The sequence below is a fragment of the Erythrolamprus reginae genome, chromosome 5 (genome assembly GCF_031021105.1).
Source record: "Erythrolamprus reginae isolate rEryReg1 chromosome 5, rEryReg1.hap1, whole genome shotgun sequence".
Taxonomy (NCBI): Eukaryota; Metazoa; Chordata; class Lepidosauria; order Squamata; family Dipsadidae; genus Erythrolamprus; species Erythrolamprus reginae.
In genome coordinates this window covers 70,524,205-70,547,834 of record NC_091954.1, presented here as the reverse complement: position 1 = coordinate 70,547,834, position 23,630 = coordinate 70,524,205, and the positions used below count along the sequence as shown (strand labels likewise).

Sequence of the window (23,630 nt, the reverse complement as noted above, 5' to 3'; positions counted from 1 at the left end):
AAACAATAAGAGAATGCAACTATGAAAGCTGATAAATCCAAATTATTTTCTAACTACTTTTGCAATTTCATTAAAGTCTTTGTTCTTTGTAAATAAGGAATGCCGTGGGCATTGGCATGATAATTGTTTCTAAGTATTCTTTTTTGGTCAGAAAAGTCAGACATAATTTAACTGACCATTATCCAGAACACATTTGGCCATAATTGGAATAATGGATTGAAACTGAATAAGGAGAGATTTAACCTGGAAATAAGGAAACCTTTTTTGACAGCGGGAGCAAACAACCAATGGAACAGCTTGCATTCAGAAGTTGTGGGAGCTTCATCACTGGAAGTTTTCAAGAGTCTGGACTGGCAACTGTCAGAAATGGCGTAGGGTCTGCTTCGGTGGGGTGGGGGGTTGGATTAGATGACCTACAAGGTCGCTTCCAACTCTGTTAATTTGTATCTGTATCTGTAGTTGTGATAGTAGCAATCGTTTTTCGGGGACACCCTTGCATTTGCATATAGTTATCCAATAGGTCTTCTTCTGAAGTGATCAAGAGGCTAAAGCACTGGTTTGTAAGACCATAATAATAGTGTGTAGATAAAATTTTCAAATATTTTACCAAAGGAGACACTATGATTGATGCCAGTTCAACAAATATAACTTTCAATAAAACCTTTCATGATCTACTATTAAAAGTATTGGGAAGTGATGTATATGCTTGAGTTTTGCTCCTCCTAGCTAATAGAAGCAACTAAAGTAATAAATTACCTGAGTCAGTAACTCTAAAGAATGTTTTTTAAAGGCCCTCATACTTCAAAAGAAGCTCTGGTGAGACTTTTTTTTAAAAAAATCACTTCATTTTGGATAATATCTGCCCCTTCTTCAATATTCCATTCTATTCCTGGAATATTTCATGACACCTTAATTCTTAAGGGTTTTGGACGATGCTAGTAATTTAGATCCATTTTCAATCTCATTTCAATTTTTCAGGTGATCTGTATAGGAAGCTGGATGGAATTCTTTCTTTCTTTCTTTTTCTTTCTCCTTTTTCTTTCTCTGTCTTTTATTTTCTTTTTTCTTTACACCGATCTGATATATTCTGAATACAGTATTTACATAGGATATAACTTGGATTCACCATTTTTTAATAAATCCTGTAGATATGATTTTAAAAGTAGCAGAGAATTCTTTGAAAAAAGATTATTGTCTGTAGTTTTCTTCAAAGCTTCATCTTATTCACAACTGATATATACATGAACACATTAGACGACAACTTTGGGGAAATCACACACATTTATGTTGCTCATATTGCCATGGGTGATGGTAATCATATTGAAATAGCATCCAAGAATGTCCAGAAGTGTTCTTGCTCAGAAAGAAGGCAGATGTTTAAACTGTACTGAATAGAATCTTAGAATATGATTCAGGTCCAAAATTTGGGGTGCTTTGGGGATGAGCACTAAACCAGAATGCAATTAAGTAATTAATTTAGATTTGTCCTTAAAATTAGATTCCAGACATCTCAAGAGTAAGCCAATGAAATTTAAAAAATCCTGTTTGGGCGACATTCAATGAACGGTTTGTAGAGGTCAAGAGATTTTGTCCAGGAATATGTGGACTACGTTACTACTAATGCTTGGAGATACAGTAGTACCTCTAGATACGAGCTGCTCCATATGCGAGTATTCCAAGTTAGGAGCCACGACACGAGCGAAATTTCTGTTCGACACCCGAGCTCAAATTCGGGATACATGCCGAGCTTCCACTAGGTGGCGCAAGAATCCTTGCTTCTGGTTATCTCGGCGCGAAAAACAAAGTCTAAAGGCATTCGTTCAAGATGCGAGTTGATCGACATACGAGCTCGGGTCTGGAACGAATTAAACTCGTATGTCGAGGTACCACTGTATAGAGATTAACTAGATTTTCAGTGCAATAACATATTCAAGAGCATCACAAAATGTAAACCTCTTCCTCCTGGGTAAGTGTCTGTCCATAATAATACTCCTCTAATTTCTGAAAACAGGAACCAATCACAGGCCTCATTGTCCATCCTATGCTTACACATCTGTTTTATCACGTACAATTTCTTCTGATTTCAAGAAATAAAAATGGATCTCACTGGTATATTAGTGATACTACATCCCAGGTCGCTGAATGCGGTGTTTTCACAAATCTTAGGTAGCACTGGAGATCAAATAAAAAATTGATGAAAATTTTCCTTACAAAAAGTCTTCAGTGATTTCCTCTTTCTTGGAAGCTAGGGTATTAAGTTAAAGTGTGAAAAATGTCTTCCGCTCCCAATCCAAGGACCCAATACAGGAGAATACTATAGTAAACATGTACCATGATCAAGTCAGAGAGACAGTGCACTCTCTCCCAATAGTACTGTTTAAGGTAACCAATTCCATACCCTAACTGGATCAGAATTCAGAGTAAAATAAATCTGATTAATCAGTATTTTTTCTAGGACATTTGTAACTGGATTTATACCGTTTTCTTGACCATCTTCCCCTACCATATTCACCCTAAGAGAATAATATTTATAAGCTTCAGGATCCATTAAGTTTTTTCTTCTCAATGCATAAAGGGGCATTATCCTCACACACTGGTATAATCACTACTTCCTGAACTGTTTTGGCAAATTCTTTTGACTAGTTTCAATCAAACATTGGGACATCCAATCAAAGTAGGTAAGAGTTAAAAAAAAAACAATTGTAAGCATACTGTTAATATCGTCAGGCTACAGAAGCTGAAAATTATATCTTGTTTTTTATAAATAGAATGGTAGATTGGACATTTAAAAGCAACAAACAATTTATTCTTAGAAATATCTTGAAACATTTTTACAGCATATCACTAAGAGAAAACCAAAATTTTTCAAGGTCTTAAATACTATAGTAACGTTTACTGATTATTAAGAAACATTTTTAAAAACCCAATTCTGTTCTGGGAAGAAATAAAATGGAAAACTGAAATGGCACAGTACTGACTGCAGTGAAAAAAGAAGAAAAACACATTATAAGCATATCCCTGACAAATTGTTTCTAAGGGAATCATACAAATATTTGATGTAACATATGATGTTGACACAAGCTATGTAATTGGATAATTGGCAATGTGTCATGTTAATTTGAGTATCCTTAAGTCAGATAATTAAAAAATCCATGTAAAAAGGAGGTGCACAAGCATAAATTCCTAAGGTAAACATCTAGTATTAGTGATCTTCAAACCTCCCCTTACCGAAGAATAATAATTTTCACATAAGCGAAGTGAAAAGTGGGGAAGTCTTAGTGCCTTTTGCAGAATTCCAGGTCATTATAAAAAACTCTGGGTCATATTCTATAGGGGGAAATTAGAATCAATTGCCACAATTTCTGAGAATATTGAGAATCAAACTATATACAGACACAGTCTTTTATGCCATTGGAAGTGTAATAACTCAATTGCAGTTTCAACCTGTTTCTTATATTTCAGGCAGTTAATAATAATGAATAAAATTTCCAGATTTCAGAAGATGAAGCAGGCAATGGTATTCCACTAATCCAGAATGCTTGTCAATTTGCTTAAACAAAATTGTTTTTTCTTTGGATTACATATAATGTTATGCAACAAAGTGTTTGTGTCATAAGACTGCACTTGCTCAACTCCTTGAGTAAATCCACAATCTGCTACGGCTCCCATGATTCTAGGGGACGTTTCATAGATTGATGCCATTTTGTATCAGATAGTTCAGGATGTTAGAAAAACTAAAGCTGAAAAAATATATGTGGTTCTATTTTTGGAGAACACGCCAGGCGGTGGGTTCCTCCTGGTTCGCAGCAGATCACCCAAACTGTTAGCGACTCGCTGGTGATGTGACAATGGTTTCACAGTTCTGGTTCTGTCAGTGCTGGTCCGTGGGTGCCACCATCTTTTCTTTAGAATTTTCGGTGAATTTTTCCATCGTCGAATGACTTTTCCTCTTCTTCTACTTGAAAAAAAGCCCTCCTGACCACCTGCGGGTTAATCCTGAGTTTTATTTCTTTGCCTGAAGCACAGCTGACTAGCTCCTCAGCTTTGTTTTGGGCTCTATTGGACTAGTGAGCATGCGCGGAAGTGGAAATGCACAACAGGACACACGCAACATCACGACGTGAATTAGTGGTGAAGCTAAGTGGAACCCACCCCTAGAACACATGAAAGTGGAATGTTTTTAAACTCTGTAATTAACTGCTAGTAGTTGAATACATTATTGTACTGTTTTCAAGGCGACACATGAAAAGCATTTCTTCTCTCTTGATGAAAAATACATGAACATATTTTAATCTGAAGTATGTATCTCTCACACTTTAAGAATTTTAGCTCTTGCCGTAACACATAACACATGAAATCATACTCGGCGTACAGTAACAAGAGATTATCAATAGAAACTGAATAGATAGGAATAGTTTTGTATAAGCTATTTCAATCAAAAATATGTGATATAAGTCTACTAACTTGAGAGGGGCAAACTCAAAATCTAAGCAGTAATCAAATTTGAGATATCAAATTATCTCCTTGCTTGGTTCTGTTATGTAGACCTGGAAGACAGTTATCATGTAGTTAAACCTCTACCCTTTTATATTTTTCTAGGCACAAGGGGTAAATAGAGACCTGTATTCCTTATCTTGCAGTGGTTTAGAATCCAGCTGGGACTGTTTGTTTTTTTAACTATATTCCATACAACCCGCCCACATGGAGCAGGGTTGTATGGAATATAGCATGTCTCATGAGAATAGGATACCCGTTCCCCATTCTCTGATACCAGATCAAAAAGTATTTAGAGTGTAGACTAGCATGTGAGTTTATGAGTGATTTGTGAACATAGCCATAGTTACATTATGTGATATATATAATGTAAAGTCTATGATGAAAACGGATGACTCAGAGAAAATTACCCAGATATTAATGTATTCACTTATATGTGCTGATGAAATCTAGATCTGTCTAAAAGAATTAACCAAATTCTGCATAACTACAATTCAAAGTGGATAATACCTAAATGTACTATGGGGGTCATACTATGAAAACCTGGAGAACTGTACTTTTTAATTCAAAAGTACTTTTAGCTATTGCTGCAACGTTTATGTTTTCAGCTGCTTCATTCTTATCTGAAGGACCCAAAACTATAAAGCTACATTATCACAATAGTGGAATGACATGTCCTTACAAATTCCTGAAGAAACTACAATAGCAATGTTCTTTGAGAACTCTCTTTCAAAAACTTCTCTTTAAAAGATGGTCCATGTGTGCTATCAAAGTATGTTTTTTGCATACTTTGCATACTCCTCAGAACAAACGGCATATATGTATGTATATATTAAATTTACTGCCCACCCCTCTTACCAAAGGGTAGTGCTAAACGGCTTACAATATTAAAGGTGTGTATTGTTATCTTTATAGCTTCTTTCAGTTGCAAAGCTGGACCATCATTAAAATGAAGAAAAATGGATGGCTATGAATTGTGATGCAGGAGAAAATTGATAAAAATACTTGGACTGCAAGAATTATAAATAATATAATATTTACAATACAGTGATCCCTCTATTATCGCGAGGGTTCCGTTCCAAGACCCATCGCGATAATCGATTTTTCGCGATGTAGGGTTGCGGAAGTAAAAACACCATCTGCGCATGCGCGCCCTTTTTTCTATGGCCGCGCATGCGTAGATGGTGGAGTTTGCGTTCCCCGCCGCCCACGCAAAGGGGAAACCCCGATTCGGCTCCTCGCTGCTGCTGCGCTACCGAGCAGATCAGCTGCTGGGCGGCCGAAGGAACCTTCCCTGGGTCTTCCCCCTCTTGCTGGCGGGCGGGCGAGCGGCGGGCATCAGCGAGGAGCCAGGGTTTCCCCTTTGCGTGGGCAGCCGGGAAGACCCATGTTGGGGGTTCGGGGGGGTGCTGGGAAGCCCCCCAGGCCGGAAGTTCGCCTTTGGCGTTTGGCTTCAGGACTCAGCTGGGAAGCGGCGCGGCTGTTTTAAAAGGTCGCAGCCGGCCTGGGGGGCTTCCCAGCACCCCCCCGAACCCGGGGGTTCGGGGGGTGCTGGGAAGCCCCCCAGGCCGGCTGCAACCTTTTAAAACAGCCGCGCCGCTTCCCAGCTGACTCCCGAAGCCAAACCCAGAAGTGGGTTTTTTTTAAATTAATATTTTTTAAAAAATCACGATATAGCGTTTCGCGAAGATCGAGATCGCGAAACTCGAGGGATCACTGTAGATGGAAAGTAAATGCAGGCTACTCACTGATGTACAAATAATAAAACTAAAATTAAAACATCTTAGTGTTTTAACAAAAAAGGCAGTCATTGTAAAGGTGCTGCAATTTGGAAAAAATGAAGAAAAAATTACATCAAAAGATAGGTTAGATACCATCACTGATAAATTCAAACATGAGCTTAAAAGAATTTAACACAGTACTGACTAAAGGATAATCCTGGTCATGTTTCTTGAGTCATGAGCAGCTAGAAGAGCCTTGAACAATGTAACAAATAATACGATTTTCTGTACTAGCACAAAACCAGTACATCACTTTAAAAAAAAAAGATTTATGAATTCGAAACAAAAATTAAAGCCTAAAAAATTATAGATTGCTTCTTCCAGTTATGTTATTCTATTCCTGAGACACAAAGTGGATTATGAAAAAAGGGTGGCCTTGACCACAAAAAGGATCCTTAACATGTTCTAGAATATTTAGTTTCCAAAACATTTCAGTACTTCATTAATGGCATTGAAAATGATAAAGAAAATGATAAAGAAATATTTTTTATGGATTTTTTTCCTTCCAAATAGTAAAGTATTGATGGCTTCAAGCTCTTTATCATGACTGATTTAGAAACTAAATTGAAATATATACAATAGCCTATAGGTGTGTGTAAAAGTATAAAATAGCAAACTTAATGACTTCAGAAGGTTAGACTGGAAAGTAGACGTTTGCACAGGATTTAAAGAAATAAAAAACTCAGGAAAAGATGGATGTTTGTTTAAAGCCAGAAACCCTGTTAAGGTTTTCCAACCAAGAACAACCCACTTGCTTGTAACAATTACCTATGTTAGTAAACTTTTTGGATTCATTTGAATGATAGTTTTGGACTTCAGTGCTTATGCTTATGTTTCCAAGTGTGTTAATTATGGAGCCAGTTTTCTCTGATTTAGATGTAATGATGAAGTCATTGCTTCATTGATATACATTTGTACATAACAAAATAAAGAAGGGAAGTGGTGAGAGAGTAAGTCATATCATATTTATGATGTCGTGAATGACATCTGAATCAAACAAAGTAGAGCTATGGAAGGTAACACTTAAGCTAATCGATACATAAAGAATACTGAGTTTACTCCCCCATTGATGAAATAATGGCCTCTACTTAATAGTGGACTCTACATAATTTTGTCTACAAAGCAATGTATTTTATATACCGTATTTTTCAGAGTATAAGATGCATCTTAGTTTTGGGGGAGGAAAACAAAGAAATAACAAATCTGCCTTTAAATCAGCTGGTTTAAATCAGCTGCCTTATGTTAATATTAAACAGGACCACTGCTACATTTCAGATTATACTTTTACAGATCCTGTTAAAATTGATGTGGCTTTCTGGAAGTGTAGTTATTCTCTGCTATTTAAAATAAGATACAACAGCACTGGGCCTCTTCAGATCAAGCATTTATTTTAAAAAGCTTCTTCATTTTGTTAAGTTGTCTAGAACAATAATAAAGCAGTCTTTAAAAAATACAGTCTATAAGCATTTATAGTTATTGACTTACCTCCTTGCAGAAAACAACAAACAGCCAGTTTCAGCAAAGTCTGATTAGCACAAAAAAATAAAATTCTGCCTTGCCTCTCCCTGCCAAAAATTTGCCTCCCTGCAATCTTAGTTTCACTTTCATTTTAGCAGGAGGGCGTGCCTGCAGCTTCAATCAATTAGCTGAGGGTCGGGAGACATATAATCAGTGGCTTGTGCTAATCAGGCTCTGCTTGCTGCAAAGAGATAAATTGTTGGGAGGCAGAGACCAAAGGTGGTGCTCATCACTGTTTCTAAGCCGAAGAGCCAGCGCTGTCCAAAGACATCTCCATGGTCATGTGGCCGGCATGACTCAATGCCAAAGGTGCAGGGAGCACTGTTACGTTCCCACCAAAGTGGTCTCTATTTTTTTACTTGCATTTTTTACGTGCTTTTGAACTGCTAGGTTGATACAAGCTGGGACAAGTAGCGGTAGGTCACTCCATTAGGCGGCATTAGGAATTCGAATTAGTTTAGTTTAGTTTATTTAGATTTGTATGCCGCCCCTCTCCGAAGACTCAGGGCGGCTAACAACAATAAAAAACCCAATGTAACAAATCTAATATTAAAAAGTAATCTAAAAAACCCCAATTTAGGAGACCAATCATACAAACAAGCATACCATGTATAAATTCTATAAGCCTAGGGGGAAGGGAGAAAAAAAATTTCAATTCCCCCATGCCTGACGACAGAGGTGAGTTTTAAGGAGCTTACGAAAGGCAAGGAGGGTGGGGGCAACTCTGATATCTGAGGGGAGCTGATTCCAGAGGGTCGGGGCCGCCACAGAGAAGGCTCTTCTCCTGGGTCCCGCCAAATGACATTGTTTAGTCGATGAGACCCGGAGAAGGCCCACTCTGTGGGACCTAACCGGTCGCTGGGATTCGTGCGGCAGAAGGCGGTCCCGGAGATATTCTGGTCCGATGCCATGAAGGGCTTTATAGGTCATAACCAACACTTTGAATTGTGACCGGAAATTGATCGGCAACCAATGCAGACTGCAGATTGTTGGTGTAACATGGGCATGCCTTGGGAAGCCCATGATTGCTCTCGCAGCTGCATTCTGCATGATCTGAAGTTTCCGAACACTTTTCAAAGGTAGCCCCATGTAGAGAGCATTACAGTAGTCGAACCTCGAGGTGATGAGGGCATGAGTGACTGTGAGCAGTGAGTCCCGGTCCAGATAGGGCCGCAACTGGTGCACCAGGTGAACCTAGGCAAATGCCCCCCTCGCCACAGCTGAAAGATGTTTCTCTAATGTGAGCTGTGGGTCAAGGAGGACACCCAAGTTGCGGACCCTCTCTGAGGGGGTCAGTAATTCCCCCCCCCCCAGGGTTATGGACAGACAGATGGAATTGTCCTTGGGAGGCAGAACCCACAGCCACTCCGCCTTATCCGGGTTGAGCTTGAGTCTGTTGGCAGCCATCCAGACCCCAACAGTCTCCAGGCACCAGCACATCACTTCCACTGCTTCGTTGACTTGCCAACCTTCTGATCGAAAGCTTTAGCCACTGAGACACTGTGTCCCTTATACTTTAATATAGACTGATACAATTTATGATTCCTCACCAACATAGAACTTATTGGAAAAATTTCCAGAAGCATAAAATATGAATAGTAATGATCTCTTATTTTCAGACTTCCTGATTTTAAGTATTTCCTTCTATATTTTCCTGTAGAGAACACTAATTGTTGCATGGGAATACAGAAGTGTTTTTACAGCAGGTCTTTCAAATATCAAGATGTCTATGCAATAAATAGCAAGTTGTAGGCACTGTGCCTTTTGAAGAAACTTATCCACTATTATTGATGACTTAATTAGAAAAAAAGTGATAAATCTTCTGAGGCACTACAACATTATAACTTCTCTCCCCATGAATTGTGAACAATTGAAAAACAATAAAGAGTAATATTCAATATTGATAGTTACTATTTTCTGATAAGCAGCATGCCAATTGCCCATTTCACTAAGCTGAATTCTATAGAATTCTGTATGCTTTAGCTGATATATTCATATATTCATTTAAATGTTTTAATAGAAAATTATTTTACTTTTGACATTTTATATATTATCAAGATGAAAGACAAACAATATAAGGTATACCATATTCATAATCATTAATATTGTAACATTACACTTTTCTTTGAATATTATGGTCTTTTCTATGATGCCTAAATATCATATAATGGCTTTCAGTTTATTCTAAGTTTTCACATATCTTTGCTTTGCTAATTGCTTTGATATGAATGTTTATATTTATATTTGGAGTATAAGTATGCTAAATATGCCTTCATTGCTGGCCACTCAGTCCATTGGAATAAAAACTTAAAAGCATGTTATAATAGATGTATACTCAATAACTTAAGGAAATTTATTTATTTATTCATTCATTCATTCGTTTGTTTATTTTTTATTGGATTTATATGCCACGCCTCTCCGAAGATTCGGGGTGGCTTACAACATATAAAAACAATTTAAAAATGTCCAAAATCCAAATTTAAAATTAAACTAACTAATCTAAAACCCCAATTCCTTAAAAACCAATCACTCTCATTCAGACAGCCAAACATACATTCCTTTCATCAGCGGGGCCTGTTGGCATAGATGGCTCTTTAGCCTCTAATATTTACTGTTTTCTGATAAGTAGCATGCTACTGCCCATATATTATCTAACTAATTTCCTTATTAAATTATGAAACTACATGGGAGTTATGTAAACACAGATTTTCACAGTACATGTGAATGACAGCCAATTATAAATATTATTTATTTATTTATTTATTTATTATTTAGATTTGTATGCCGCCCCTCTCCGCAGACTCCAAAATATATTTTGCTTACCTGGATATTCTTCTAATTGTTTCCTAAGCAGAGTGGCTAACTATTATGGCTACATTTGGGCTCAAAAATTAAAAAAAAAACCTGAAGGAAATTTCTGTTATTTCTCTACTGTCATCTACTGTCCAACTAGATTTTTGCAGATCAATTGTAGTAGCCCTCCAGGTTGGGCAAACAGATTTTCAAAATTATATGAATAGAATTATGGCAGTGATGGCACTCGGAGCCATATCTGCTGGCATGAGAGCCATTACTCTACCTAAGCTCCAATATTCATGTATGTACTGGCCTGGTGATTTTCGGCTTGCCCGGAAACTCTGGGAGGGCATTTTCGGTTTCCAGAGAGACTCTGAGGGGATGGGGGAGGGCATTTTTGCCTCTGGAGCCTGAGGAGGACAGAAAACGGGCCTACAGGGCCCAGCAGAATTTGGGAAATGGGCTGTTTCAGGCCTCCACAGGGTGGGTGGGTGGAGGCCATTTTGGGCACTCATGCATGCACAATAGCACATGCATAGGCGTTTTCAGCACCTGAGGGAAAAAAGGTTCACCATCACTGAATTATGGCTTCTTGTAATAGATTGGAATGGTACAAAAAAGAGTCTTTTAAAAAGTTGCCTACAAAACAGTGATTAAAGGCTTTGTTGCTTACAATTCGTAGGAAAATAGCTATTTTCTATCTACTGCAAAAGATGGAGAAAAGTACTGTATTTTTGGACTATAAGATGTACTGGAGTATAAGACGCACCTTAGGTTTTGGTGGAGGAAAATTTAAAAAAGGCTGATTGGGGGGGTGGATGGCCTCCCTGAATACCTTCAATCAGCTGTTCCCAGAGATGAACTTTAGCAACAGATTTGTTGGTTATGAGCTCTGGGCCTTGCTTTTCCAGCCTATGAAAGCTCCATTTCAGAGGCATTTTTCCAATCTGTGAAAGCTCCATTTTAGCCCTTCCCAGCCTCTCAAGCAGAGGTTTCAGAGGCTGGAAAAAACTCTCTGAAATTGTGGTTTTGCAGGCTGTTTTCAGCCTGTGAAACCTCAGTTTGAGAAGCTGAGCAGGGCTGTATTCGGTGTATAAGAAGCACCCAAATTTTCACCCCTTTTCAATGAGGGAAAAAGGTGCATCTTATATTCCATAAAATAAGGTACAGTATATGTTTCTTTTTCACAATGAGCACTATTGTAAGTACTCATCTACTGTATTCCTATTTTTTAATTTTACTTATTTATTTCCCACTAATAACTCAAGATGGCAAATATATCCAACATACCTTCCTATTTTCTCTAAAATCAGCAACAATTTTAGCTGCTAAGCAACAGAACAATAAGAGTCCAAGGCTGCAAAGCTTACACATATTTACATCAATGAAGATAGGTTTCAATATATTCAAGTTATTTTTTTCAATATCAAACATACTTTTTATAAAGAGTTTATAGACAATCAATAAGGGGGAAATGAAGTTATGTGTCATTTGCTAATCATTTTCTTCTGCTGTCATCATTAGTCCATATCTCTCAATCTGTGATTGAAAAGTTGAAATTTTGGGGGGAATGATGTGCAATGTGGTAGAGAATACTGTAAATGTAGCAATAGCAATAGCACTTAGACTTAGATACCGCTTCACAGTGTTTTGCAACCCACTCTAAGCGGTTTAGCGTCAGCATACTGCCCCCAACAATCTGGGTCCTCATTTTACCCACTTCAGAAGAATGGAAGGCTGAGTCAACCTTGAGTTTGGTGAGATTCGATCTGCCAAACTGCTGACAAACGGTGATCAGCAGAAGTATCCTGCAGTACTGCACTCTAACCACTGCACCACCGCAGCTCTTAGAAATACACTCCATCCCTCTTGATATAAGAGCAACTGAACATCCAAGCCAACATATTTTCAACCCAGTTTTTATCAATTTTACCTAAGTTCAGGCAAGTTCAGTTGCGTTTAGTTACATATACAGTGATCTCTCGATTAGCACGGGGGTTACGTTCCAAGACCTCCCGCGCTAACCGATTTCCGCGTTATACTGGATGCGGAAGTAAAAACCATCTGCGCATGTGCGCCATTTTTTCATGGCCGCACATGCGCAGATGGTGGAGTTTGCGTGTGGGCGGCGGGGAAGACCAAGGGAAGGTTCCTTCAGCCGCCCAACAGCTGATCTGCTCCGCAGCGCGGAAGCAGCGAGGATCCGAAGATGGGGTTTCCCCGTTGCCGCGCTGCGGAGCGGATCAGGTGTTGGGCGGCTGAAGGAACCTTCCCTTGGTCTTCCCGCCGCCCAGGCAAAGGGGAAACCCCTGGGCGGCGCTGGGGCCATGCGGAGCCGCTCATCTAGGGGGGCGTGGACCGGCAAGGTGCCCTCCGCTCTCTCTCTTTCTCTCCCTGTTACCGGTGTGGTATAAGAGAGAGAAAGAAAGAGAAAGGAGGGCGACTTGCCAGTCCACGCCCCCCTGGATGAGCGGCCCCGCATGGCCCCAGCGCCGGACTCCGTTGCCGAACGCCGAAACCGGAAGGGGCGAGGTGGGGGGGGGGGGAGAACGGGAGGCTCAGTATTCCGTCAGTCGCAGCGCTGGCTGTCAACTTTTCTTTTTAGCACTGGGGAGGCAAGTCAGCTCCTGCCCAGTTTTAAAAAGAAAAGTTGACAGCCAGCGCTGCGACTGACGGAATGCTGAGCTTCCCGTTCTCTCTCCGCCCCCTCGCCCCTTCGCCCCCCTGTGTTCCTAGGAGAAGTGCTGGTGAGGAGCAGAAGGTCTGTCTTGCCTCAATCCCCAGCACTTCTCCTAGGAACACAGGGAGGCGAAGGGGCGAGGGGGGGAGAGAAAACGGGAGGCTCAGGAAGGGAGCTCAGGAAGGAGCCCACGGTCAGTCGGCTGCGGGCGGGAGGAAGGCGATTGTTCCGCTGCCGCCAGCATGGCCTGGCTGGCAGCGGAAGATGTAACGGAGCCCACGGGGGATTCGCCTTCCTCCCACCCGCAGCCGAGACTGATCGTGGGCTCCTTCGCAACCTCGGAGAGCTTCCAGGGCATGAAAGCTCACGAAAACCAGGAAGCTCTCCGAGGTTGCGAAGGAGCCCACGATCAGTCGGCTGCGGGCGGCAGGAAAGCGAATGCCACGGGGCTGGGCTCGGCTCCCCCCTCGGCTCCCCCCCTTACCAGCCCCGCCGCGGAAGGCTCCATTCTGTTCCCTGCCGGCCCGATTGAGCGGCCGGCGCCCCCTCCTCGGTGTCCCCGGCACCCAGCGTCCCCACGCCGCCTCCACCTCCCGGTAATGCGCCCGACCTCTGCCTCTCTCTTTCTCTCTCATATACCACGCCGGCAACAGGGAGAGAAAGAGAGAGAGAACTAGCGTGGACTTATTTTTTATTTTTTAATATTTTATTTTAATATTTTATTTTTTTAATTAATATTTTTTGAAAAACCGCGTTGCAGCGTTTCGCACTAATCGAGACCGTGCTAATCGAGGGATCACTGTAACTATATACAGTGGTACCTCTACTTAAGAACGCCTCTACTTAAGAACTTTTCTAGACAAGAACCGGGTATTCAAGATTTTTTTGCCTCTTCTTAATAACCATTTTCTACTTAAGAACCCGAGCCCAGAAAAATTTCCCAGGAAATTTGAGAGCTGCATGAAGTCCCGGCCAGTTTCCTACCATCCCCCCTTTAATCCTAGCCATCTCGGGCTTTTCTGGGCTGCCAGAGGAGCCTTTTGGTGGTGCCTCACCTCTTGCCTGCCTGGCTTTCTCTCTCTGGCGCAGTGTATGGAAGGCAGCCTCGCGCCGGGTGTATGGGAGGCGCGTGTTCCTCCTCCCCACCTTAGAGTCCCTCTTTCTTTTTTTTAAGCCTTAAAGTTTTGGATTTTTTTAATTCCCCTCACCTCACCTTCTTCTTTCGGCTGCAACTGTCCTCCTCCTCTTCTTCCTCCTCCTCCTCCTCCCACCCAAATTCTGAGCTTTTATTTCTTTCCTAAGGGGTTTTCACGCATTGTTTGCTTTTACATTGATTCCTATGGGAAAAATTGCTCCTATTTACAAACTTTTCTACTTAAGAACCTGGTCATGGAACGAATTAAGTTCTTAAGTACCACTGTACTATGATAAGACTGCTAAATGTAACTGCTTCTATGTAATTCACAATATGAATAAAGCCTCAATAGAAATTTATTTAAAATCTTTACATAGCCACCCATCCTATAATCAATCCTTTTGGACTGCTCCCAATCAAACCATATTAAAATTATAAAATCCAAACCTATTAAAACAAAAAACTGACATCAAGTGGAATTTCTGATTTCCAATTGTAATTTCTAATTTGCCGTTCACATAAGAGCTTATAAACCTCCTATGTGAGTGGCAGTGGCTTCCAGTTTCTTTCTGGGTTTAATTCAAAGTGCTGGTTATCACCTTTAAAATCCTATATGGCACAGGCCATATAGGGGGGCCCATTATACTGCATGCTGCTTCATTCTGGACTACCAAGACCAGGTGGTCTTCAAGTTAGTCCCATGTAGAGCACACTGCGCTCTAGAGATGATGAAAAAATGAATTACAGTGAGCAAGAAACTCGATTGCTTTTCAATGCTCCCATTTTTTAAAATCATGAGGTGTCTGATTGAATTGCCCTTTGTTTTGGTTTTAGACATTGAATAAATGTAATATATGTATATGTATAGCCTATTGAAGTGGTAATAAGACAAGGGCAGAATCTGAAATGTGTAAATATAAAGTTCTCACAATTCGGAAACCTGAAGACTGGGGATGTATTTCTTATACTTTTCACCCAAAAAAATATTGGAAATGTTTGTATTTTTTAAAGAAACATAGGAGTACTTTTTTAGATTGTCTTGATGATGTTGTATTGAAAACAAATCCAATGCAAAGCAAGGGTGCTATTTCCTGAAAAATAGTAGTATTTGGATAGTTGCTGCTATTTACTTCTACCTTACAATGCCAGTCCAAGTCCAAAACTATGCTAGAAATTTATCTAAAGTTCATTTCTCAATAATATGAAATCAGTGCAAAATGTACCAAATACAATGAAAATAAAAGCAGTGGAACTTTTTTATTTTCTTGGTTTAAAATGGCTTTCATGTCCTTAAAATTCCAGGTATATTCTTTAAACGTTTTTTTCTTTTAAAAATGTATTCTCTAACTTTCTTTTATTAATTGGAAAAATAATATATACCTCTAAACTGTGTAGTGACCACGTATGTTGCAAAGTCAAAGAATTCCAGATAGGCTGTGTTTGTGTGGTTTTTAGTTGCTGAAAATTTCTATTTCTCAAAGGTGATATAAACCTGACATATTTAAAAGTAAAACTATAAAAATCAGGGGAAAAACAGGAGCAAATAATTATCTATTTGAGTGACGGCTTTTGGAATAACTTATAAACGCTGGATACTGAAACATTAGAGCATTAATTCAGCCTGAATTCCTAAACAGATGTTTCAACAATGCTGAGGATAGAAATAACCACAGTGCAAATAGCTCCAATGAGAAAATAAAGTTAGGTTATAAATAGTACTGAATTTTGAAATTCTTATGACATAACTTTTTGAAGAGTTAAGAAAGTGGTGTCACACTTTGGAGTGTAAATTAGTTTGTACAGTTCTTATTGGGCAACTAAAGAGGTTTCCCTTTCTGAAATATCCCAGTCAGTACTTTTTTGGAAACATACCTCGAAGAATTCTCTCCTCATGGCAACGGAGAAAGTCCCAGATTCTAACAGTGCCGTCATCAGAGCATGTAGCAAATTTATTATCCGTAGGTGAGAAACTGTTACATGAAGACACACAGCAGGGGAAAGAAGTCAGCATTTAACAGATCATCTAAACTTCTTAGGGCAAAATTTAGTTCAAGTGTAAAAATATATTGATGGAGGCTTCTGAACATGGCAAATTAAAAACTTCATCCTGTTGGTATAATTGAGTTCATTTGTAAAAAACTTCTCATATAGACGACTGTGGATTCCTGAATTTGGTTCCCCAATTAAATGGAGATAATGCCTGCAGAACCTTGCCATGTTTACCTTTGACCAAAGGCATCATTTTCTGCTATATTGATTTAAAAATGCAAAACTGATCCACATTTGTACTTTTGAAATAACTACAGTATATAAAAAGGAATCCTGAAAAAATTAATAATAGATAGAATTTTTCTTCATCGATGGTTTTCCGGTAATAAGACAAATGAAAGGGCTAACTACTGTTTGATTTTTTAAAAATCATGTTAGACCAACATGTTTTTTAAAAGGCTTTTAGATGACTGAATTCTATAATGAAATATCACCATGATGGGAGAAGCTTCAAAAATGGTGAAGCTTGGCATAAATCTGAAAATATGATCTGCAAATGCTTATGGAGCTGTTTTAATTGTGGATGGATAGCATTGCCCTTCTAGTGACTTGGGAAGAATCTGCTTGGAATGCCTAAACATTGGTCCCTTTGAAATATGTGGAACTTAAGTGTATGTGAAGAAATCCATTTAGTTTGCTCTTAAATGAAATTACTTCTTGTTAAACTTTTCCAGGAAATATTGAACCAAAAAGGAAAGTGACAAGTTCAGTGGAAAGTACTTTAGGGATAATTATCTTCTCCAATGGATAGCAAAATACCAAAATCCAAGGGAATACTGTTGTAGGTTTAATTTGTTTTTCCAGTCCTTCTTCAAGCAGAGTTTAATATTTTTTAATCCTTTTTCTGTTTTTCTTGCTTAGAATACTAAAATTCTTCACATAGATCTACTTATATGTTTGGACAACTGGAGTATTGACACTGAACCAGGAAGATGTCCTAAAGATGTCTCATTAGCTTTAGATTCCAAACTTGAAGTACACATTTGGTATTAAACATGACTTCTGAAGGTAGAAATCTCTGTTGATCCTTCATGCTACTGGACATGTTGGCCAAGCAGTTCTCCACTTTATTTTGCTTTCTAATATTGTGAGAACTATGGAGCTGTTTTTATTTCTGATTATATTTTATTCAATTATATTTTTAAAAACTGAATTCTTTATTTGGAATGAAATAGTCATCTTACACAATAGCATAAAAAGAATATCTAATACACATTGTGACCATATATAAATAAAACCAATACCAATGCAAAATGCAGTAGAAAAATACATCTCTAACATAATGCAGAGGCAGATACTGGGAAACACTATTTCAGAGAAATACCAGCATATATGTGAAATCATTGAAACAAAAGAAAATAAGTTCATATGATGTGAGATATCCCCCAAAATCTGACAATACCCATGCAAATTGGCATCAATACACTTAGAGAACAGTTTAACCATGGAAATAGTAACTACAGAAAATTGTATATTGTGTATAAACCTGGCCTCTCTAATCGCCTCCTTATGTGCCTGGAACATCTTGACGTTGTTCATGTTGGACTGCCAATATTTCACATATCCCCCATGGTCTGCTGTCAACATCCACATATCATTATGTGACCATGTCATAGCCCTTACTGGACTGTCATGAGCCTGCAAAATCAGAAAGAAGAATTTAACAATTACTTTGGTGACACCATAAACACTTTTACTACAAGTATTGCAAGTCCATTTGAAAAATAAAATAAAGCACATATACATCCACACACTATTTTAATTTTAATTGTATTATTATTTTATATATGTATACCTTATATATGTATATAATTTCTCATTTTAAAAATTTCTGAAATTATGTATAATATTTGTTTGCTTTGCAGCATGGAACTTAGAATAGGATATATATATATATATAACTTAGAATAGGATATATATATATATATATATATATATATATATATATATATATATGTTAAATGTTTATAGCTGGAATTTTAAAATTAAAATTCGACATAAGAAAAAACATATATATATATATATATATATATATATATATATATATATATATATATATATATGTAGATTGTTCTGAGTTCGGGTTTTGCCCTGTGTAATGTTTTGCATGTCTATGCGACGTTTCGGTGAAATCACATTCACCATCATCAGGCTGGAGTTCCAATCTTTGTGTTTTTGCAAAAATGGTGATGATGATGATGGTGAATGTGATTTCACCGAAACGTCGCATAGACATGCAAAACATTACACAGGGCAAAACCCGAACTCAGAACAATCTACATACATATACCCGTGAAAATTTACGAAAACATATATATATATATATATATATATATATATATATATATTTCATGCCCAAATTTAGTCTCATTACAATCTTATGAAGAAGACCATGAAAATTATTGAATATTGTATTCATCATGCTGGTGGAGCCAGGATGGATGTGGTATATTTATTCTTGTCTTCCTTGATCTGTGATTTTCAATACCACTGAAGATGACATACTGCTGTAACAGCTCAGACTGTTGCAGTGGTTCTCCTCCTTCCTTCAGAGTCAGTTCCAGTAGCTGTTAATAAGTTAATAAGTCACTACTTCCACAGGCTATATCCTCTCCCTACATCTATTTAACATCTATGTGAAATGAGGTCATCTGAATCTGTGGAATCAAATTATCATATGATACGTTGATGATCCAATTGTGTATCTCTAGGGCTAAGTTCTTTCTCAGTGTCTTGAGGCTGTGAGAGCCTAGCGGGGATAAAAAGGCTTATGCGCCATCCCAGAAAAACTTAAATAGTTGTGGATTCTAAGTCCCTGTTGACTTCCTATAATGAGTTTTAAGCCCCATAACTTCCCATAATCGATTCTGGATGATGTTACACAGTCTAAGGCACAACTGGGCAGTCCACCTAGGCCCCTGGCAACTACTTGAACAGCAGCTGTTACTAATTGGCCTATTGCACAAATACATCTTTATTGCCAATTACAGCCATTCTTGGATCAAGAGGCTGCCAAATAGTCTCTGGTCACAATTCAAGGTGTTGGTTATTACCTATAAAGCCCTACATGGCTTAGGACCAGACTATTTACGGGACCATCTCCTACCACATACCTCCCAGAGACCTATTAGATCACACAAGGTTGGCCTTCTCTGGGTCCAATCGACTAAGCAATGCCGGTTGGAGGGCATTCTCTGTGGGCATTCTCTGTGGTTGCCCTGAACCTATAGAACCAACTACCCCCCAATGTCCATACTGCTCCCACCTTACTGGCCTTCTGAAAGGCCTTGAACACCTGGCTTTGCCAGCAGGTCCTGGGGCCGTGAATGTTACATCTAGTCACGGCCGAAACTGCGAGTGATTGGTATGTGTGTCTGATTGATATCGTTTGTTAAGGGTTTATTAATTGTTAGTTTAATGGATTTTTTTTTACTATTCTTTGTACAGTGGAACCCCGACATAAGAGCTGCTCTACTTAAGAGCAACTCGAGATAAGAGCTGGGAGGGGAGAGATATTTTTGTTCTACTTACAAGCCCAAATTCGAGATACAAGCGCCAAGGAGCTGTCTCCTGAAGCCAAACGCTAACTTCCGCGTTCGGCTTCAGGAGACAGCTGCGAAGCGGCGCGCATGTTTTAAAAGGTTGCAGCCGGCCTGGGGTGCTCGGGGGGGTGCTTGCAGCTTTCTTTCTTGCTCTTTTTCTTTCTCTCTTTTACCTTCCCTTCCTCCATTTCTTCTTTTCTTTCTCCTTCCCACCTTCTTCCCTCCCTCCCTCCTTTCACTCATTCCTCTCTTACTCTCCCCTTTCATAAGTTTCCTTGCTTCCTTCCTCTGTTCCTGTCCCTTCCCCCTTTCTTTCTTTCTTTCTTTCTTTCTCTTTTTCTTTCTCTCTTTTACCTTCCCTTCCTCTATTTCTTCTTTTCTTTCTCCTTCCCACCTTCTTCCCTCCCTCCCTCCCTTCACTCATTCCTCTCTTACTCTCCCCTTTCATAAGTTTCCTTGCTTCCTTCCTCTGTTCCTGTCCCTTCCCTCTTTCCTTCCTTCCTTCCCACCCTCCGTCCATTCATTCACCCATTCCTCTCTTGATCGCTTAAAGCCGGTCCCTGGTGCAAAAAGGGTTGGGGACCTCTGTCCTACAGGATTGGGTGGCAGAGAAGTTGAACATATGTAAATTTAAAAGTTTAAGAAAGTTTACAAGTTAAGTGAAAGAAACTTCATTATTCATTTATATGTACATGTACATTTCTTCATTAAAAACATGTCTTTCTGCATAATTTAGACTAACTTTGTGAGTTTTTTGAGGGCTGGAACCAATTAAAATTATTTACATTAATTCCTATGGGGAAAAGTCGTTCGAGATAAGAGCTGCTCGACTTAAGAGCCCAGGTCCGGAACGAATTAAACTCGTATCTCGAGGTACCACTGTATTTCTATTTGACTTTTTAACACTGTATTGTATAATTATTGTTGTAAGCTGCCCTGAGTCCCATGGGATTGGGCAGCATAGAAGTCAAAATAAAATTAATTAATTGATTGATTGATTGATTGATTCAATAACAGTCACTTAGGTCTTGGCTATGTCCCATATGGATTACTGTAACATGTTCTATATGAAACTGATTTTGAAGACAATTCAGAAACTACAGCTAATTCAAAATACTCTTGTGTAGGTAGTTATGGATGCACCTCTGTATACCCATATAATTATAATTATTGTGCAAGACGCAATGGCTCCAAGTCGGTTTTTGGGTGCAATTCAAGATGCAGGTCATTATATAAAATCCTTCAAGGCACAGAGCTGGGTTATTTGTAGGACTCCCTATCTTGAAAGATTTCTTTCTATCCCAAAAGATCCAATAGAAAAAGCATATTTTGGATCCCTTAATTAAACATCTGATGGGTCCTAAGAAGCATCCTTTCTGTATTGCTATGCCTGCCATATGGAACAGCATATTCTTGAAATTTGGATAGATCTAACCTTAATGGCCTTCAGTAAGGCACTGAAAATCTGCATTTTCTTAAGAGGCATTGGGCTAAGCAGTCGGCATATTTTGGGGTGTTTAAATGTATGCAATGGCTTGTTTTTTTTAAAAAAATATTTTGTTGATTGTCTACAGCTGTACATCAAGCTCTGCAAAGATTTGAGCATGGTTTTCTCCAGTTCTATGTTAATTCTCTAGCCATTATCTCACACTGAATCTATAATTCAGGGTCAAGAGAATTATAAGATATTTTACTTAACATTTTGTGTGCATCTATATATTTATACATAGTCAATTATTTTGCAACAAAAAGACAGTCTCTATTAGAAAGATAGTACATGAATCAAGAGATCTTATAAAAATTTAATGGTAAAAAAAACCTTGAAATACTGTATTTTACTCTTATTTAACATATCCCATACACATAAAGTATATGTAAAGTATATAAAATATAGAAAGATTACAGTTCACACAATTTATGTACTGATTTACCTGTAATATTGTTTCAAAATTGAAGGTAAGACCATTCCATAAAGTGAATTCTCCACTAGAAGCCCCAGTGACTAAGCGTCTTCCCTCAGGCGTCCACTGTAATAATGAACAGAATTTATTGTAAGGTAGATAGTATATATTCCAAATTATATTTTTCAGAATTGTCTATGTGGCTTTATTTCTATTTATACACCCAGAGTCTAACACTATTTTTGTCCCATGCTCTATCACCAATACAGTGATCCCTCGATTAGCACGGTCTCGATTAGTGCGAAACGCTGCAACGCGGTTTTTAAAAAAATATTAATTAAAAAATACTCCACGGTTTTTTTGCTATACCACGGTTTTTCCCACCCGATGACATCATACGTCATCACCAAGAGTCACTTCTCTGTCTCTTTCTCTTTCTTTCCTGTCACTATGCTTCAATCATTTTCTCATTTCTCTTTTTTCTCCCCTTTTTTCTATCATTTCTCTCTCTCTTTCTTCCTCTCTCACACTCTCTTCCTCCCTTCTCTCTCCCCCCCCTCCACTTGCCCACGAGAAGAAAAAAAGCAACCTCTGCCGGGCAGCTCCCCTTGTGCCCCCCGCTTTGTGCCTGCCTCTTTTGGGGATTTCTTTTTCTTTTCTTTTTTGCGCTGGCAGCGGGAGCTGTTGGGGAGGGCTCTGCCGGGAAGGCCTCTCAGCTGCAGAGCCGAATGGGGGCGGAGGCAACAGCGGAGCCCGGCGCTGGGGCCATGCGAGGCTGTTCATCCAGGGGGGCGTGGACTGGCAAGTCGCCCTCCTTTCTCTCTCTTTCTCAAGATTGCTTGCCGCTTGCCGCTTGCCTATTGCAGCGAAGGAGGCGAAGCAAGGCTCCAAGCTGCAAAGCGGCAAGCGGCAAGCGATCTTGGAGTTTCCCCTTTGCCTGGGCGGCAGGAAGACCAAGGGAAGGTTCCTTCAGCCGCCCAACACCTGATCCGCTCCGCAGCGCGGCAGCAGCGAGGAGCCGAAGATGGGGTTTCCCCTTTGCCTTTACCCCATCTTCGGCTCCTCGCTGCTTCCGCGCTGCGGAGCAGATCAGCTGTTGGGCGGCTGAAGGAATCTTCCCTTGGTCTTCCCCGCCGCCCACACGCAAACTCCACCATCTGCGCATGTGCGGCCATGAAAAAAATGGCGCACATGCGCAGATGGTGATTTTTACTTCCGCATCCAGTATAACGCGGAAATCGGTTAGCGCGGGAGGTCTTGGAACGTAACCCCCGCGCTAACCGAGAGATCACTGTATCTTCAATTTAATAAAATAATTGTTTCAGCAAAATATGGAGTCATGTACAACAGACTAAAAGTATTAACATATTAAGTGATTTTACATAATACATTATAGTATCTTACAGCAGTGTTTCCCAACCTTTTTTGAGCCGCGGCACATTATTCACATTTACAAAATCCTGGGGAACATTGAGCGGGGGCGGGGGGCGGGGGTGTGTGTGTAAAAAAAAGTTTGGACAAAAAATATCTCTCTTCCTCCCTTTCGCTCTATTTTTCTCTCTCCCTCTTTCTCTCTCTCTCTCCCTTCCCTCCTCTTTCTTTCCCCTCTCTATCCATCTCTCTTTGTTTCTCCCTTCCTTCCTCTCTTTTTTGCCCTCCTTCCCTCTCTCTCTTTCCCTCACCCTCCTTCCCCCCCTCTTTCTCTCTCTCTCTTGCTTTCTCTCTCTTGCTCTC

At 39.5% G+C, this 23,630-nt stretch overlaps 1 protein-coding gene across 4 annotated transcripts in view; it reads right to left on the bottom strand.

Annotated features, from left to right (window-relative positions):
- The window catches only part of WDR33 (WD repeat domain 33), a 95,784-nt gene that overhangs the window by 45,115 nt on the left and 27,039 nt on the right, over window positions 1-23,630 (bottom strand). For 3 of the 4 annotated variants that reach the window (XM_070753064.1, XM_070753065.1, XM_070753066.1), the window contains exons 5-7: window positions 21,927-22,022; window positions 17,940-18,091; window positions 16,277-16,374 (exon numbers count right to left, since the gene is read on the bottom strand). In XM_070753064.1, the coding sequence (XP_070609165.1) occupies window positions 16,277-16,374; window positions 17,940-18,091; window positions 21,927-22,022 (346 nt within the window). Of the gene's footprint in view, window positions 1-1,008; window positions 4,263-16,276; window positions 16,375-17,939; window positions 18,092-21,926; window positions 22,023-23,630 lie in introns of those variants that run through there. The other variant, XM_070753067.1, reaches the window with a different exon arrangement.